At 40.9% G+C, this 20254-nt stretch overlaps 1 protein-coding gene across 1 annotated transcript in view; it reads left to right on the top strand.

Moving 5' to 3' along the window:
* Positions 1–20254, top strand: part of sorcs3a (sortilin related VPS10 domain containing receptor 3a) — a 358459-nt gene that overhangs the window by 290775 nt on the left and 47430 nt on the right. The window contains exons 10-18 of the mRNA XM_078270418.1: positions 1625–1771; positions 3678–3780; positions 5643–5719; positions 7285–7376; positions 8709–8816; positions 9686–9803; positions 9915–10048; positions 14092–14205; positions 15947–16118. Coding sequence (XP_078126544.1) covers positions 1625–1771; positions 3678–3780; positions 5643–5719; positions 7285–7376; positions 8709–8816; positions 9686–9803; positions 9915–10048; positions 14092–14205; positions 15947–16118 — 1065 coding nt within the window. The remainder of the gene's footprint in view (positions 1–1624; positions 1772–3677; positions 3781–5642; positions 5720–7284; positions 7377–8708; positions 8817–9685; positions 9804–9914; positions 10049–14091; positions 14206–15946; positions 16119–20254) is intronic.

The following is a 20254-nucleotide window of genomic DNA, read 5'->3' as shown; positions in this document are numbered from 1 at the left end:
TTTTTCCAGAACCGCTCATCCAAACAACTTCAAACTCCACACTGCGCTTCCTTGGGTCCTGAGCAATTCAGTTGCCATAACATAGTCGTCGTCACTAGTCTATGTCCGTGACATTCCACTCCGGGGATTGCTCTGCTTTCTTTGTGTTGGGGTTCTAACCTCCGGCTGATGTGTGAGGACTATGGTTAACTGCTCCTCAGATCTCTGCAGGGTAAATCCAGACAGCTAGCTAGACTATCTGTCCAATCTGAGTTTTCTGTTGCACGACTAAAACTACTTTTGAACTTACACATGTTCCACCAAAACTAGTTCCTTCCTGAGACTATTTAGCAGAGGCACCGTCTGGAGTTTAGCACCGCCCATGACGATTGTGATTGGTTTAAAGAAATGTCAATAAACCAGAGCACATTTTTCTCCCATCCCGGAATGCTGTGTGGACTAGCCAAACCTTCCTCCGCAGCGCTGTGGAGGAAGGTCCAGAGGTTGTCAAAAATCCTTTAGGGCTCAGATTAAACATTTAACAACATGTACTGCCTGCTTAATTCTTTCCTCAATTGAGTTTTTATTAATTAGTCCTGTGTAATTCAATCAAGGTCTCCTGAATCTTCTTCACTTATGTGAAATGAGTTGTGCTGCTCCTCAGTTTTTCCTTAACAATGGAGACAGCTAACGTAGCCTAAATGTTAGCTTCCCTACAGCTGTCAGAGTTAGCTTCGACTTCATATTTTATCTTCTAACAGCTGTATTCTCAGTAACGTGACAATCTGCAACAAACAGGTTGCTTATAGATCACTAAAATAGTAGTGACAGCTCTGTTTGGCATAAGCCTACTTATCAATGCTGTTAGCATGCTTTCTAAGATGATGTCATTGTGCTAACTGAGTACCGTTACCCTTTACAACAGAGCTGTTTCACTACACTTGTTAGATAATGTTTGATTACAGGGTTCTCTGTTGAGTTGTGTTCATCACTGTGTGCTCATGGCTGAAAATATATGTAAACAAAGCGGCCGTTTGCCAGAAATGCAACGCACCATGACGTAGGGGCCTCTTCGAAGCTAATGTTGGAAAGCCCGCCAGTGGACAGAACGTATAACAACAACCACATGCTGATAGTGGCATTGGCAATGCATATGCATACAAGTGCTGTAGTAAATATTTATTTAAAAAAAATAATGAATTAAATTTCAATGGTAGTATAGAGGAAGATTGAGAGCGTTGAGAGTGAGTGTTTGGGGAGATTCGTCTGACTGTGAGAAAATAGACATGGTGTTACTTTCTTAACGCCCATTATTTTTTACTGTCTGGATTGCTGAGACGTGTAAGGATATAATTACAGACAGCACTTAGCACAGAATAAGAAAAAGCAGCCGACTCTGCCAGACTGTCAAACGCAGCGAGAAAGGATAGACACACCATTTGCATTTAACTGAGCTTGTATTGTGAAGATGCTGCCTCAATACACAAGATGCTCTTTCTGATGTGTGCAGTGGGTATGCTTCTTCATCTGCAATGGAGGACTAAACTGTTACGGGAGAGGTAAATACAGTATAAAATGCACCCTGCCCGTTTGCATTAAGAGGGTAAAGATGAGATTTAACCTGCTGTGTATCTGTGTTTGCCAGGTGGCAGGAATTAAAGGCATGTTGATTGCTAACAAGAGGCAAGACAACCAGGTCAAGACCTACATGACCTACAACAAAGGCCGGGACTGGAGGCTGCTGCAGGCTCCTGCAGCTAACCTGGATGGAAACGAAATTCACTGCATACTTGTGAGTACTACACATTTATTTCAAAAACATGCAGGAAGTGGTGTCTTCGTATCATCAAAATTAATAATTAATTAATAAAAATTAATAGTGCAGCAAAGAAAGCAACTGGGCTCCTGCTGTGACAATGTTCTGGTACATAGTGACAAATAAGCCAATATGATGCACAGGGGGTTGTGGTAACATAACTAAGTGAATGTAGTGGGAACTACTGTATGTACATTCATACAAGGATTGTGTTTTTCATATAAACATTAACCCAGACCTATTCTGCCAGTTTGGGATTCCAACTGCTAGCTCTTTAGTTCTTCAGGAAGATCCTTCTATACACTGACCGTCTGAAAGAGCTGCAGGGCATCTCGACAAAAATCAATTGATTAACAATGGAATATACACCAACAATAGACATTTTCCATTTTTTGGCAAATAGAAAGATGTTTTTATTCATGGCTTGTAACTGCTTTAGAAAGCATTAGTAAATTAGTTAGAACTTTTAAATCCTTTATACATAAACATATACAGGGGTGCTTTATTAGAAAGTGGTACTGATTGGCAATGCAATTCACCTCTTTAGTCCCTTCCAATTTTAATGGCTGCAAATAAGAAACAAGCTGTTTAAAGGTCCCATATTTTAAAAATTGAGATTCCCATGCTATATAAATACTGTGAAAGTATCAAATCACTCCACAGTCCGTATTCAGAAACTGGGCCTATATAACTATACTATATGTAGGTAAAAAGTGCTGTCACAGTGCCGTTAGAGTCATTTCCCGGCTGCAATGACAGTGCAGAGAGCAGAGATGCATAAGACCCAAAAACGTTGATCAATCAGAGCAGGCTTTTTGCGGGATGGTGGCCAAAGTGCTAAAACGGAGCGTTTGAGACAGAGCGTGAATACAGATATATTCAGACAGACAGTATGAAAAAAAGAATGTGTTTTTTAAATATTGAAGCAGGTAAACATGTTCTAGTAGAAACCCAAAATACAAGTATGAACCTGAAAAGGAGCATGAAATGGGACCTTTAAACTTAAATTTATAAACAAAATAATATTCAGGTCAGTTTTGCCTTTTACTGCAACATAATGTGGCAAACCTAATATTAGTGTTTAATATAGATGTTTGTTAAATGATAAACACTTTGGAAATTGCAAATTGTGCTTTAAGAAAAAGTCAGACGAGGTGCTACGCTGGCAGATCCAGAAACAGCATGTCTCGTTCCAGAGCCTCCCTCCAACTAACACTAACAGGGGGACTGTCAGGGAGAATCATGTTTGAGACATTAGGAGGACTTCATGCTGTTTAAGAGGTGACTCCGGGGCCGTGTGGTGTGGCTTACAGGTTCCCTATGATTGTGCACTCATGTGACATTTTAATTACTGCCGTAGATAGCTTTTGATTACCCTGTCCTGTCCCACTGCCTTGATGTCCTCACGCCAGTGACACGCTGTCTGCTGCAAAGATGAAAGCAGACACAATTTTTTTTTTTCTGCTCTGTGAACAAATGTAATTGTCTTCTGTTGTGTGCATGCCAGAGAGACTTGGCTTCATTCTTTAATGCAAATTCCATCTCTCTTTGTATTAATGACAGATTAAATGCAATTAGCTAAAATACATGAAGGCACGGTTAGTAGTCTTTGGGAGACTAATGAATCTGGCTTGTTTGTTTTTGCTCTATAATTTTGTTCTGACCCTATCATTAATCATTGCCAATTTCACAGCGACAACTAAAATTAATTTATATAACACTTACTGTAAATAAGATTCAACACAATACAGTACAGAAAATCACTTAGACAAAGCAATGTGCAAATTACTTTTCACATGAATATGCACTGTTTTGACAATTATTTATTTTCTCTTCAACTTAACATTTAACATTTAACTTTATTTTTCTTCTTCCTGTGCAGCCTTTCTGTTCGCTCCATCTCCAACTGCAAATGTCAGAGAACCCTTACTTGTCAGGAACAATTTCCACCAAGAGTTCTGCACCGGGGATCATAGTTGCCACGGGTAAGACAAAAGACACAGTAAAAGCACTTATCGTCAGAGCATGTGAGCGGAGTGGGGAGGTGAGAATTTCCGCTCACGGAGCTGTTAGTTCCTTCCGCTCCCCCGTGCAATGCCACACCGCTCAATATCGCTCACCTTGGCTCTAAAAAAAAAGAAAAAAACCTGCGTTGTATTTCTGCCCCCACCCTCCCTTCATGTCCAGGGATGGGTTACACTTTACTTGACGGTATCTACATAAGTGTGACATGACACTGTCATGAACGTGTCATAAACATTATAAACAAGTCAGAAACGTTTATGACATAACCCTTCTTTTAGTACGTGTCATTCGGTTTTTGTCATGACAAGTTATGATTATGGGTAGGGTTAGGGTTCATGTGTCATGACAGTGTCATGTGTTCATGACACTGTCATGTCACTCTTATGTAGATACCTTCAAGTAAGGTGTTACAAAAGTCCGCCGGATAACAGGCACCGGCAGCATAAAGAGGGGGGGCGGGCGCCGTTCATCTGCATGTACTGTGCTGCAGTAACACAGAGACGGGCTCGGGCATGATTCAAACTCATGGTGTGAGCGGTATTGGAGCGAAATTGGAGCGTGGGAAGATAAGGCGACGCGCCAACATTTTAAAAATCCGCTCTGTGTTCCATCCAAAATCCTCTCGCTCGCTCTCTGCTCACATGCTCTGCTTAACCTAAACTTATTTCTACAATATCAACTTGTTTGTGATACATTTTGGTGATAAAGCCTTTCTTCTTTATGCTACTTTAAGCTACAAGCAACTATGTACAAATTTGCTTTTCAAATTGAAAGGTTGTACTGTGATCCTCCCAGTCAGCGACTAGACGGTTGTGACCCCTCCATGCCCTCTCACTCAAGCTTCTGTCTCAGTGATTCTTTAAGCTACACTAGGCACAGTACTGGCCACAGTGCACCGCAGGATCTCCACTTCTTTCTACAGGCAAATATGGTGTGGATCACAAGGCCACCTGTTTTGATCATCACCCAGCCAATTATGCATGTGTGAGAAAAAATGACAGTTTGTGTTGTGTCTGTGTGCCTTCAAATGCAAGAGCTTTTGAAAGAGTTCAAGCAAAGAAAAAGAGAAAAGACAAAATAGCTGTGATAGCACCAGGGGTGGTGTCAGCAGAAAAAGTCTGCCTTTTGCTCTCTGTGTTAGTGTGTGTGTGTGTGTGTGTGTGTGTGTGTGTGTGTGTGTGTGTGTGTGTGTGTGTGTGTGTGTGTTGATGCGTAAGTGTGTGTTTGTCTTTGGATCTGTCTGTTTTGTCTTCGGTGTGTGAGAATGCTGAACAAACATACATCACTGCTGCTATGTTTGCACAGTGTGCCTTTGTGGGTCTGTGTATTGCTGGCCGAGCCTTTGCTTTGGCACCGCGATTCACTTTGCCCGCTGCGCCTTTTAAGACGTCAGCTGGTGCAGAGATCATCTCACCAACATGACAAACACCATGCAGATCAAACACATGCCTATTTACTGAGCCGTGGCCAAGATAGTAGAGCAGATCAACGGAAGGAGTCAGTTCAACTCGCTGCACACTCACAGTAAAAAGCTTTGGAGGCATTGTATTGTAACACTGCAAACTGGCAGAGTGAAGGAGGTGCCAGCTCTCTTGCACATATCACTCTATGATGCAGGCATCCATATCCATTAACCTAGAGTTTTCTCTGTGTTATTCCAATGAAGAGAAGACGGCAAACTGGTCCGGGGAATCAAGCCAGAGGAATGGATTAACCACAGACGTGGCGTGATTGGCAGCGTATATTTAAAACACATGGTCCTTTGTCTGTGTGATCTGCAGTTTTGTTGTCTGATGTTCTGTTTTTTTCATTTCCACTGCAGGAAACATCGGAGCAGAGCTGTCTTACAGCAACGTTGGCATGTATATATCTTCTGATGCTGGCAATAGCTGGAGACAGGTGACCCAGATCTAGCCAATTGACAGACTTACACATTGACATAACAGCTACTGGCTTTCAAATGTATTTTGTATCAGGGTGTCCTGTCATACAACCCAATTGACACTTTGCTTTCCAGTACCCTTAGTTACTGTCGCTACACCAAGCTGTCAAGCTTTCCACTCCAACGAGGCACATGGGTAGTTTACAAAAGACCCTTTCTTGTAACATTTTGACATGCCAAAGTGGGAAAAGAACCGGTGTAAATAATACAATTAATGATGGCTGAATTCTGTTTAGCTGCGTCAGTTTCAGAGTCCTGGTATTGTGCATGCTGACTCACTGTAATATCGCTGTGGCAGCTTACTGGGACACAGGAATAGAATGCAGCCATTCTCAATGTTATTAGTATCACTTACACCGTTTCATTTGACAAGTCAAAATGTCTGCGTTGAAAAAAGGCCACCATAACAGTACCCAATTTACAACTCAAAATTGACAGTCCTTTTTTAAACAATTGGTGCTTGATTTCTATAAGAAGCAGGCTTCTTTTACCAACTGAAATGACAGCCGTTGCTAGTGGATTTTATAAGCTAGTAGCTAACATTAACTCTGAGTTGGTTAAAAACAAAGAATCAGTCTCTGTCTCGTTTAAGAAATTACAGTATGATGTAGACAAACGTACTTGAACGAGCTACACAGTGGTTAGATTTATTCTTTGTTTCACTTTTACAAGAGAAAAGCCTCTGAGGGTGTGGTTTAACAATGGGTTTGGCAAACGTTATCCATCTTCCCCACGTCCAACAAAGAGCAGGACAGAGGCGCTAACGTTAGCCTAAACCCTGAGTTACATCCAGGACCAGTTCCCATACAGTGTGACAATATTATGCTAGTCCTGATTTTTTTTCCTTTAAATGTATAATGCTAACGCCACAAAGTAAGGCAACACAGTCTACCCTATAAAATAATGTAGCCAGCTAAGGATATGCTAACTGCTGGCCTTAGAAGTAATGCAAGGTTACTATTGTGGGCTAGTGGGCTGTAAGCTAGTTAGCCGGGTATGCTGATATTTGTAGGTTGCTTTAGAGCCATTGTTGCTAACTATTTTAAAAAGAAAGTAGCTAAAGCCTGCTGAGAAAGTCACTAGATCCTAATTTGCATATTTTTATTCTTATTTTGATAGGGACAGAGCACGTTAATAACATAAGTATAAAAAACAAGATGTAAACATGCTGGTTTTAGCAAGAATGCTAATTTACATCGTAGTCCTGTATCTGGTTTGTCACTACATAACTCTTTACATATATACAAGATCAATTTCATTCATTTAAGTTAATTATAAAAGGACCCTAACTAGCTTTAGCATTATCTGTTGTTTTTTAAGATGCTATCATCTTATCAATAACTATTTATTTACTTAAATAGCCAAGTTAAATAATTTAGGAAAAAACTAAGGAGTTATACAAATAATTAGTGGATCATTACGCACATTCACAATGTTTCTTGTACAATATTACATTATGAAAGTAATATTTTGCCTGTTACATCAATACTATAACGGTTCATTTCTGCATATGTCTGTTCAGATTTTTGAAGAGGAGCACAACGTGTGGTTTCTGGACAAAGGAGGAGCCCTCATTGCTGTCAAACAGCCATCTGTGCCAACCAGACACTTGTGGTACGTCCATTAAGAGAACCTTTTTGGACACTTCCTTTCTAAAATTGCTTCCCCAATTTCCTACCGCTATTTTTAGGTTAATTCAAACCTTATGGTCCAAATAAATGAACAGGTATATAACATATGTGACACTTGATCCATTTAGCAATTCACTTTGACTGTGGCTCTTGCAAAAAAACAAACAAAAAAAATCATAGGCAGTCTAATTTGAATGAATTTTCAAGCCACTTATCATTAACAGCCAGCCGTGTGAGCCCCCCTTTTAGTGTTTTCATTAACACATTGCCTTCCTCTTGCCGAATCGGTTGCCCCAGTGCAGGCTAATCCAAGTGAGACCAGATCTGTTCTCCAGTCATTTTTGCAACAATTCTGAAATTAGTTTTAGAGCCAGTGAAGTGTAGCCTGCTGGGTTTTTTCTCCCAACCAATTTAAGTGTGATGGTAGAGGAAGTAAAAATAGAAAAACTAAAAGACAGATAGAAAGAAGTCTTTGAAGCTCCACAGCCACCGTACAGCAGCTCTGGACCAGTGTTGCTTTATCAGTTGTTCAGTTAAACACTTCCCCTGACTGAATCTCATAATAGGTGAATAGGTGCATGTCCACGTCTGCTGTCAGTACTTTTAGCCAAATAAAAGGCACTGGGGTTTTTAAAGGCAACATGGGAGGTGTGTGTGTGTGTGTGTGTGTGTGTGTGTGTGTGTGTGTGTGTGTGTGTGTGTGTGTGTGTGTGTGTGTCGGGGGGAGGAAGGGGTTGTTTCTCTCAAGCACAGGCCTCAGCAGTGTTTCAACCCATGTCACAGTCAGGTACTCCTAGTTGTTCTCACTTCAGCAGCGATGTTGATAAGCTGTCAGAATCAATAGAGCCCGGGCCCCCGATGATGAAAACTGTCCAATTGTTTTTTTCCCTGTCTCCTTCTTCCTCTGCAGTTTTGTAGTTCAACATGAAACAGTTCTATTCTGGTCTTGTTTTTTTTCACCCCAGTGCAGACTTTACCCAGGACCTGTGACGTTGCTCTTTTTCCTTTTTGGCATGTGGTCTGAAAACAGTTTTGTGTATCTTTGCTTTGACAACCAGACAGTGTGTCTCTTCAGTATCCCTTTAATGCTAAGCCTTGATATTTACTTGATATTTGATATTTACCCAAACCTACAGTAGTTAATTGCACCGAGACTCAGAGACTCATCTGTTGAGACAAGCCAGTCATTCTGATCCCCACCTAAATCCCCCCATGAGCAGGCTCTAATAGAGAGCGTCTGTTTCCGTGCCGTTGATGTTGCTGGGTTTGTGATGGGAATGCATTCTGACACACACACACACACACACACACACAGGGTCAGCTTTGACGAGGGGAGGCAGTGGACCCAACACAGCTTCTCCTTGGTGCCTCTGTTCGTGGATGGAGTCTTGGTGGAGGCTGGGGCCGAGAACCAGATCATGACGTAAGTCCACAAAGTCCAAAAAGGGACGAATGACTTGTTAAAAGGTGTTGATTTATCTGTCCTTTGAGGGGTTATTGTGGGCTGAGTGAAAGGGGAATGGTATTTTCTCTATTCTGTTCAGCCCTCAAAAAGGCTAGAAGGATGGAGGATCTTTAAGGAAAGTTCTGTGGTATTTAGTCCTTAGTAAGCCACATTTCTGAGGGACAGGTAATGGCTCATGTAGGCTGTTAGTCAGACCTTTGTAGATATTAGGTAACTTGACAATGGGTTTGTTCATAATGAAATCCCTTGTTAATGGGACGGCTGTCATTAAACCTTAAAGCCCCTAAAAACATGGCTTCTAAAATGAAATAGTAGTAATAATAATTCCTTACATTTATATAGCGCTTTATCAAAGACACTGAAAGCACTTTGGGGGGGGGGGGGGGACTACTCTCTACCACCACCAATGTGTAGCACCCACTTAGGGGATGCACGGCAGCCTTACGATGCCAGACGCTCACCACACATAAGCTTGGTAGAGAGGGCAACATGTTTTTTTTTAGTGGTGGTGGGACCCGGACCCGGAGAAAACCCACGCAGACACGGGGAGAACACCTTCACACAGAAAGTCCCAGGACGACCAGGGTTCTTGCTGTGAGGCCACAGTGCTGCCTGAGTCACGACTATAATAGTTGGTCATAGTTAAAAAAGCATCTGTTATTATTTATTAAGTTTAAAACTCAAAAACTCAGTTAACATGAGGATTGTGTGGGTGTGGTTTGATCAGATTTGATTGACAGGGATCAAACCACGCCCTAACTGTCATCACAGTTAGATTCAGATATTGCTCCATTGATTTCCAGTAATTTTACCATTTGCCTCTGCAGATTTTTTGGACACTTCAGCCATCGTTCTGAATGGCAGCTCATCAAGATAGACTACAAGTCCATCTTTAGCAGGAAATGCACAGATGAAGACTATGACACCTGGCACCTGCACAACCAGGTAATAAACATGAAAACATTGTATAAGAATGTGATCTGCTGACCACGTTAAAGTTCATGCCATAAAAAGAAATATCAGTCACAGTAGTCGAGGTGTTTGTTGTGCCAACAGGGTGAGCCCTGCGTGATGGGACAAAAACAGATGTACATGAAGCGCAGGCCGGGAAACTACTGCATGCTGGGAAAGGACTACTCCAGAATCCTCTCAGCTGAGTCCTGTATTTGTCGAGCTCATGACTTTGAATGGTAAGATGATGTGTGTCTTTGTACAATAGCTCCTTTCTTCGTAATCGTCGAGGGGGATTATGTTTCCCTCCATTGTCTGCTGAAAGAGAGCTTCATTAACAACAATGTGTGTTCTCCAACACTGCCACACATGTAGAAGCACACCATTTTCATTCATCTTTGTAGGCTTTTTCAAGTTGTTAGTACTTTAATTATTTTCTATTGGGAAGCTGCCAAATGTCAGCCTGTTCTCACTCCCAACTCGTCAAATATGGCAGCTTGGTCAGTGGCCCTGAGCGTCTGATACTGGCATGGGTGTAAATGTCATCTAACAGATGGGGGCGACAATAAACATAACGTTTGTTAAGAGCAACTATTGAAGGGGACACAAACAATACAGCCAGATTTGTTCTTGTTAGAGGATATGTGTAGATGTGCAACTTCAGTAAGTAGGCTGGCAAAGCTGTTTTATTCACTTTTAATATCGGATGAAGTGATTCTTTTCTCTAATACTGCTGAACTGAGAACTGAGCCCCCTAGCAAGAAAGATAACTAATTAGCCAGCCAGCCGGCCACTAAATTAGTCAAATCTAACAACTTAATGTTTCACTCCCACTCTTGTCACAGCGTAGAAAAGCACAGTGCTCTGGCCAGATGAATGACAACTTTGTTAGGATTGTTTTTTGTAACTAGTAAAAGAATGTTGGGTGGAATTAGCAAGCTAACGTTAGCTAACTAACTATCCATCAAGCTACCAAACAAGCTAAGTAACTTTGTAAACTGCTAACATAGTGGACTCAATGAAAAATACATATTTGTTTTGTCATGACAAATTTATAAATGACTCAGCATCATGTATCTAATCATGTATTAGAGAAAAGAATCACTTCATCCGATGTTTAAAGTGAATAACAGCCTTGCCAACCTACTTTCTGACACAAATCGCTCTCTCCCGCCAGTGCAACCGGACTGTGTAGGTACCGTTAACATAAAGGGCGGAAACCAAACAGTGGACCAAACCACTGTGAGGCAAGGGAGGGGGGACTCAACATTTTTCTAAACATAATACACGTTGGCCTTGCGTGTTTATATTGTTTTACTGCTTACATAATTATTTGAAGTATATAATATTTACAATCCACAGCATGGTTTTAATGATATTTTTAGGAAGGGACAGCTCTCAGATGGGGTGGGTCCTGACCCCACTGACCCCCCGTGATTTCCGCCTATGAATACCGGCACCCTTCAGCGTCTGTATGGGACGCACAGCGCTCTCAGAGCAACTGCTCAACTGCAGGCGCTGTAAGATGACCTAGTATGAAGAGCAGCACTAGTAGGGAGTAGTATTAAAAGACTGAAACTCTGCGTAGGGAGGTAGATTGTGGTGGTGGATGGGTCAAGAGACGGGGGTTTGTGCCCTGTGTGTCACTTTAGTTACATTACAAACCTACCTGTTTTAACCCCACCCATGATCTTTTCCTAACCCTAAGTGGTTTTACGTAATTTGGGTTGAATTCACAACATTAACCACCCGTTTCCCATTGTTTAAAACAGTACCCAGTGTGCTGACAAGTGAAAGCGTCAGTATGTGAAGAGTTGGAATCAGAACATAGTTTTGTTTGAATTGACATTGGGACTACCCTGCACGATGAAAAATAAGCATTAAAAAAGGTACGTCCAAAGGGTTCCCAGAGCATTAAAAAGGTGACTCCAATGTGTCATGACCAAGCAGCCGCCTTGGACGAGCTGGGAGTGGGAACGTGATGCTGTTTGTAACAGGACGAATCAACAGGTAATGTAGTTAAATCAAACTAACCTAACCCCGTAACCCTAACCCAATCAAAGCTCCTGTATGGAAAAGTTAAAAACAACTATTACTTTTTGAAAATGACAGCTACCCTTCAGCAGCCATTTGTTATTTTCAAGTGCATCAACCCCACTACCATTAATTACCCTCTTCCACTTCACACATCACAGTTGTTACTTACAGAGCCATTTTGATGAATTGACTTGATGGATGTATGCTCTTGCAGAAGTAATACAGAGGTGTTATTTTTTCAGCAGAGAAATGAACTGGTTTGTATCACAGCAACACAACACACATTTACAAGTTTGAGGTCACTTTTGGTTAAAAAAAAAAACTAAACAAAAATAAACGTTTGAGGAAAAGAGAAAATATGTAATCAGTAACAGTGCATCAATTGAAGCATGCAGCCCAAGGCTAATGTTGAGCCATTTAAGTGGAATCCATTGCATATGCTATCCATGTGTCTCATTAATTTACTCCATTTGCTGTGTTTTCCAATAATCTGATAAGTTTAGGATCGTTTTGCACAATTTGCTCATACTGTCTATCTCTGTCGTGTCTATCTGTGAGCTCGCTATGCTCCTAATTCTGTTGAGATGATGTGGGTGGGTGTAAATAGTTTCGATATGTATGCAAATGCTAAACACTTGCTAAATACTAAACAAAAAAACATCAACATACAGCAATTTGTGTTTGTAGAGTGCCAAATGCATCCCATTTAACTATATATACACTGTACTATATACAGTACATACTATATATGTAAAGTTTGTTTGATTTTCTTTCTTTGACTAAGTCTGATTTTTGCCTGCCTAGCTGGCTCTGTCTCTCTCTGTCAGAGAAGCATTTGAAGCATGCCTAAATTATAAAATGAGGATTTTAAAAACCATCAGTGCAGAAAAAACCTCTACTCCTCAGTCCCTCCAGGATTGTTGCAGCCCAAAATGCCTGATTTTGCAGGAGCTTTTGTAAAAAAATAGCAATTTTATAGTTCTTTAAAAATAAAAAGGAAATGTGTTTCGGGGGGAGAATATAAACTTAGCACAAAAAGTAAGGATATTTGTGTTTGGTAGATTATTTCTCTGTGGTAACAATGGTTGTTGGCAATGAATCTTATACCGTTGGAAAGCCTGTTTAGTTCAGTTCAAATGGTGTCCCATTTGTAAGGAACATGCATTTGTGGGATGAGCAGCAGTGATGACTATGTGGGTTGCGCCCATGAAAAATTTGCCAAATCTTCTCTGCCAATGCCAAACAGCTTATTCTGCCATTGACTCGTTTGGTGTTTGGTGGATTGGATGATTGAAGTTTGAAGAAACAAGACATATTGGCAATTTACATTGATTCATTTCACAAACAGGAGCCTCAGTAGCGTGTGGAAGAACCATACACAGCCACAACAGCCTGCTAATAATTCAGCTCTCAGCTGTAATTCATCAGGCCTTTTAAACTGGAGGCAGCCTTCCTCAGTTGGCTGGTCAGTGGTGGCATGCCGCACCAATCAGCTTCCTTTGCATCTCACAAATCACTCAATTAACACACATTAAATACACACATGAGGATGCCGACTGGAGCTGTAACACATGGTTTTCTAAGTAAAAGAGCCAATTCAAAGAGAGATGTGATTTTTAATATTATGAAAAGATTGAACCACAATCCCAATTATGTGTGCACACTATTGTACACAATCTGTTTGTTTCTTTCCAAAGTTCCCAGACTAACCTTTTACCTCGGAAGCCATACGTACAGTATGCACCTGTGCAACCAGTCTGCCTTGACAGCTAATGAATAGTTCACACTGTGGTAATCACAGAGTCAAACTAGACTAGTCAGCCACTGGCTTTTTGGTTTTGTTTATTTGTTCTGGCTTGGTGATTAATTGATAAATCAATGCCCTTGCCCAATGACCATTATTAGAAAGGACACTTGCTTACGTTGCTTTGTTAGATGTAAATCATGTTCTGATTGGAAACGCTAGCAGGAAAGTGAGAGTTCATTAGCCCTGTATATGTTAACAAACCCCCCTCCACGGTGTGTTTCCATTCACACTTCTTCACACTGCTGTGGCGCATTTGTCAACTGTGGCCTTCAATATATCAATACATAATAATGTTGGTGCATCTCCGTGCCAGACAGGCCCCTGGTCACCAGTTATAAAAAGATAGATAAGACGTGGATGTGGAACACACTGGAAATGTCCCTTCTCACATGCTGATATTGATCAGGTGCTGTTTGGATGTGCTTTGTTGTCCAACAGTGATTATGGATATGAGCGGCGCAGCGACGGGAACTGCCGGCCTGCCTTCTGGTTCAACCCCTCCACTGTCTCCAGAAGCTGCAGCCAGGGTCAAAACTACCTCAACAGCACAGGGTGAGGACTATGTGATTTGTGTTTAACATACATTTATGGGAATATTTTCTTTGCATAAATGCGTCTGTTTTGGAGGCTGTCTCTTAGAGGCTCAAGCAGGGCTTTAGAGCAGATACCAGATTTAATATGATTAGCAGTGCAAAACTGAATGATGTGCTGTGCTGTTTGCTTTGTGATCATTCAACTCAAGTGAACTTATTTCAATATCCAGATTTACTAGCACATCCCTAATGTTAAAATTACTACCAGTGCGGTACACGTTGAAGGTTTAGACACTTGTGATAATAAGTTCTTAATAATAAAGTATAGACTGTAGAAATAAATGGACATTGCATCAGTGACGTCACCCATTGGTTTGTGGACTGCCATTTTGAAGCCAGGAGTTTGCAGTTTGTCCATCGCCATCTCTGTATTTTAAAGCCCGAAGTGAACATATTTGGACAAAAGGGTGAAGGATGACACAACCATGCCAGTGTTTCTATGGTTTCAATGGCGCTGCACTAAGCTAAACGCTAAAGAGAGAAAGTCACAGATTTTCAACCCTAGTCTGGGAAAACCCTGACGAACTTCCAGCAAATTTGAGATATGCTCTGCAAGTCAGTCTGGCCAAGAGCCCATTCAAGCCCATTTCCAATTTTTCCAAATCAAGGCACCAATCACAACCGTTGAGGCGGGCTTTACACGATGACGATAGCGCAGCGACAGCGAGCAGCTTCTTGTTTACATTCAACATGATGGCCACCGAAGCGCAGCAACCCGTTGATGTCGCTGTCGCTGCTACGTGACCCAGATCGTTGGTCTGATTGGTTGAAGGACTATCCAATTGCACCCAGAGGCATTTGAGCAGCGTCTGTTGGTGACGCCCCCTTTGGAAATGAGCTGTGAATGAAGCTTGCCCAGACCCACTCTCAGTTACAACTGAGAAGGGTCTGGTGTCAACCAGGCTAGGAGACCTCTGGATTCTAGTGCCATTCATCTGCATGTACGGCTGTACAGAAAATCGGCATACGTTCCATTAAATTACCAGCTAATACTAGCTAGCTAGCTAGCTTTGGTTGACAAGGTGCTACCAACCACTGAACAAGACATTTCTAGTTGACCAAAATGTTCCAATCAACTTTGATGAAGTGAAAACACAGTGAGAGGATCAGAGTTTAAGATGAAAACATGAGCAGCACTCCAAAAACAAGTTCAGCATTGTTAGACCTCTGTCCTGATTGACAGGTCGGCGTGTAGCCACCATAATTTGCTAAATGAATATGATGCTGTTATGAAGAAGACTTGAATGAGACCATTAACTCATGAAAATGTGTATTTTGTTGTATCTGTGGTGTAAGAATTTACTTTCATTCCATTTTCTCTCTTTTGCCAGCAAGATGTGTCTCCTGTGTTAGTTTTGAAGCTCCCCAAAGGGACAGACACCTTGCAAAGCTTAATCACAGTGGGAGCTTTTTTATTTAGTAGCGCTGTGATTAAGTTTTCAAGGTGTCTCAGCCTCTGACACAGCTTGTGTTGTCAGATGTCATCTAGTCTGTTTTCTCAATTCGAGGGCACGACAGCTGTACTGACACAACACTCTACTGAGTTCAATAACATTGTTTTAAACCACAAGCTCATGAAGCATGTGGGGGATTTATTCGAAAAACTATGAAATGTGTAGACTTGAGTAGATTAAACTAGAAAAGGATAAAATTGAATTAAGTTAAAGGAAGTAAATATCATTTTTTGGATCTTTCCAAAGTTACCGTAAAGTGGTGTTGAACAACTGCACTAAAGGAGTTAAAGAAATGTACACGGCCAGAAAGCAGCAGTGCCCCAACAGGCCTCCTAAAGGACTCTTGCTGACAACCAAAGACGGGAAACTCACCGCCAACCTGGGCAGCAACGTCACCTTCCTGGTTCATCTAGATGAGGTGAGAACACAAGCAACACGGCTCCTTCACTAGTCTAGCTGAATACCCTTTCCATTTCCCTCAGGCAAAGATTAATTCAGTTGATTTTAACTAAAAGCTGCATTAATTTACTTTTTAAAAACAATGTTCTATGTTTACAACCAGCAGACAAAGTACATTGGAATTGATTAATATGACTAATAAATTAATTTGCCTAATCAATATAAATTACAATATTCACTCCTTTTAGCTCTGTTTTGGTCTCCACCATCACCTGAGGGAAATATCTGGCTCTGTAAACACTTTGAATTGCCTTGTTGTTGAAAGGTGAAATACAAATGAACTTGCCTTGCCTCTGTATGCTCACCAGCTTGTTGCTAACTTTGTCTGTCTGCTGTTTGGTGCTACGCAGGCAATGTACAGTTGATTTTACAATGCTTTCTGCTGAAAACAGATGCCATCCCTCTTTTGCTAAAAACAGCTGTCACATCTGGAGGTTGATGAGAGCTATGAGACTGAACCAAAACAGTAGTACAAGCACAAGTTGCGGATTGTATAATTAAAACAATGATCTGAAGGAAGCTAAAATGCTCCGTAGAGTTGAGGGGATCTGCAGAGTCAGGTAATGATTCTCTGAGGGTTCATCACAATAATTGATCAATTCACATTACAGTACAGCTAGTGTTTTTAGCAGTGTTTATATAATATTTTGTAGTGCAGCTTTAAACCTTTTTTTTTAAATGTATGTATTCCTTCATAAGGGTAAAGCCAAACTATTCATATTCTTTTAAACAGAAGTCAACCAGTCAGACATCAGTATTTGCTGTGTTCACATCCGATCTAGAGAGACACCATTTCTGAGAATATGTCTGTCTGGGAAAGTCAACATCATTTGTGGCATCCCTCTTGGCTCAATTCTGGGTCCACTGTTTTTCAGTGTGTACTTCCCAGTGTCTAGAAACACTGCATATGTTATCATAATTGCACTTGTGACACACAGTTGTACCTATCCTTGTCCCCTGGATTCATAAACGTATTGCAGCTAAACAAAGACAACATCAGAATTGTTACCAATTTTTGACACACATTGCTAAATGTGTGTGTCTTTTCATTCAGTGTTTACATAAAAAATACTTATATGTTTAAAAGGCACATAAATAAAAGTCAACGTGTTTGTTACTGCAAAGCAAGAAATGAGACCAAAGGTGCTGCATGGAAGTGAGTTTAAAGTTGTATTACTTTGTCTATTAAACATTGAGGAAATAGTTTACAGAACCCTGAAGCATGATTTCTAGGAAAGTAAGCTCTTTCTAAACACTCTAAAGTTTAATAGAGTCAAATGTCTTCAAATCACCCATGCAGTGCAAGAGTTCTGAGCCAGAGGCAGATGTAAAAGACCTCACCTGAGAGTTAGTAAGTAAGAGGCACTTTGTTCAGAGCTAGGCCTGCCAGACTTCCTGGTCACTAGGAAACTGCCTCACGTTTTTCCGAAAAAAGATATGGTACATTGATATTAACTGCAGGCTTTGGAGCATTAGCAACAGAAGTGTTTTTCTGGCACTGCAACAGCTCAAGGTAAGTGCATGTCCCTTGGGGTCTTGTTCAGGCCCAGTTGTCGTATTACTATATGATGAGATGAGGAATCAAGGCCTGTTTTTCTTTTAATTAAGAGGGGGATTGTCTGAAAGGGAAGGGGGGTGACGAAGGGTGTTGGGTAGCAGAATGATGTGACAAAAGAGAAGGGTGGGGTAAAGAATCATTGTGGCATCAACGCTGTTTGAAAAAAATTCTGAAGATTAATTCAAAGTTTAATTTATATTCATGAAGCCTGCAATGGCTGTTTTTCTTGAGGAGAGCAAATGCCCTTTAATATTGAATGCGTAGAAGACTCTGTGGTGCACATCCACATTTCTTTTTTAAAAGGAAGAAAAAAAACTGGACACGTTTTGGGATATGATAAGATCAAGATTTCCTGCTTAGAACTGGATTGGTTATGCAACAAAATAATTACAGCTACAGATGGCCTTTGTAAAAGCCACTGACTTTTCACTAAAAGTCAGTTGCAGAGAAATGATTGGCTTGTGCCTAAATGACATCAATGAAATCTCAAACAATTCATGAAGAATTTAACTGTCGTTCCACATTTGGCATCAAAGGACACGGGATTTGAGACACTTGCATATTCACTATATTTTCTCTCTGCCAGTTAAAATGGTTTGTTGTTTACAGTGTGCAGTGTTTAAATGAGTGTGGTGGTAGAAAGATAATTTATATAGGAATGTAGCATTATTTGAATGGCATGTCTGAAATGCATTAGCTCTTCTTTTTTTTTATTCACATAACTGCATGATGACATTATACAAATAACTGCATGTCAACAAACTGACTGAAAGGAACAGTTAATTGCTGCACCTGTGGCTCATGGAATATGCCCAGAAACTCTACTCTCCTAGGAGGCTTGCAAAAACAGACACTTGAGTCTGGTTTCTGTGACTGGTTCATTTTTAAATCAACAAGTACAACAGTTCCGATCGGATGATGACAGACTGAGCACTGACTTCCCTCTTGGTTCAGTGTTGTCATGAATCAGATTTGGCTTCACTTTTGCTGGCACTGCTTAACTAGTTAAAGCTTTGCGAGCTCAGTGCTTAAGTTGGAGTGGACACTGGTGAGAGCACGCTTCATTTGTTTGTACTGTCATCAAAGAGACATTATGTTGATTTCCATAGCAAAAGTCAGGAGATTTTTCTGCAGTTATTTTATGTTTCATAACAGATTTTTAATTGTCCCCATAAGGTATGAACACTTCAAAGAATGTATTTATAACTATTGAATTGAATTGTCTGAACCCCAAATTGCTCTGGATGGCTGTGCCATCGGCATGTGAGTGTATGTGTGAATGTTTATTCTTTCCTGATGAGCAGGTGGCACCTGCCGCCAGTGTGTGAATGAATGTGTGAATGGGTGAATGCTGGCTTGTATTGTAAAGTGCTTTGAGTGGTCACTAAGGCTAGTAAAGCACTGCAATGCAGTCTATCGTTATTTTGGTCACAGTGTTCAGCTTGATAAAGTTTGGTGTTCCCGTCCCCCAGTTCTAGAATCACCAAATGGGGTAGAAGTTCAGAAGACACACACATAATATAATCTCCCTGTGAGCTGCCTAACAATAGTTTTGTCAGTTTTAATTTTTACCAGCCACATCTCTGTTTCACACTCTAGTCACATTTGGGAGAAAATGTTTTATAGTTGTTCTTGCCCATGTTCATCTTTTTGTGAAACTTATTTCTGCCCCAGTGGAAAAGCTAGATGAAATCTTCTGCAAACGAACGTTGTGATCGAACATGACAGGCGCAACCACTGAGGATTCCAACCTAGAATATTAACCGCAGTGCTCATTTTCAAACTGTGTTGCCATAATATTAGACAGACTTGCCATGACTGTTCCCAAGAGTTAGTTAACAAGAGAAACATAGAAGTAAAGACGGTTTTACACTTATTCCCCATGAGGCATAAACAGTGAATACTTTTTTTGTGGTAAGCATTCCGGTTAAAAAAATTCCGGTTAAAAAAAAGATAGTCCAATTCATCTTTGATTAGTCTCACTTTGCCAGACCATCCACACACTGCAGAGCGGAGGAAGGTCTGGCTAGTCCACCTAGCATTCTGGGATGGGAGAAAAATGTGCTCTGGTTTATTGACATTTCTTTAAACCAATCACAATCGTCATGGGCGGTGCTAAGCTCTGCATAGAGCGTCTGTAAAATAGTTGTGCAACAGAAAACTCCGATTGGACAGATAGTCTAGCTAGCTGTCTGGATTTACCCTGCAGAGATCTGAGGAGCAGTTAACCATAGTCCTCACAAATCCACCAGAGGTTAGAACGCCAACACAGAGACAGAGGAAGGGGACGGACATACATGCATCTGGCGGAATTTCCTGCGGCACTGGAGCAATCCCGGAAGTGGAACACAAAGGATATAGACTAATGTTTGATGGAAATCAAGAATGTGTCAAAATGTTATATTAAAGCTGCATTAGTTGTCCAGGACTCGAGTACTCCATCACTGTACACTATGTATTTACTTGAATTAGTTTGATATTTATATACAATTTTCAGTTCTTAGACAAAATGAAAAATTGAGCCCTCTAGTATAACA

This window comes from Sander vitreus, chromosome 2 (assembly GCF_031162955.1).
Source record: "Sander vitreus isolate 19-12246 chromosome 2, sanVit1, whole genome shotgun sequence".
NCBI lineage: Eukaryota > Metazoa > Chordata > Actinopteri > Perciformes > Percidae > Sander > Sander vitreus.
The sequence above is the reverse complement of the archived record's forward strand: the minus strand, read 5'-3'. Positions and strand labels throughout refer to the sequence as shown.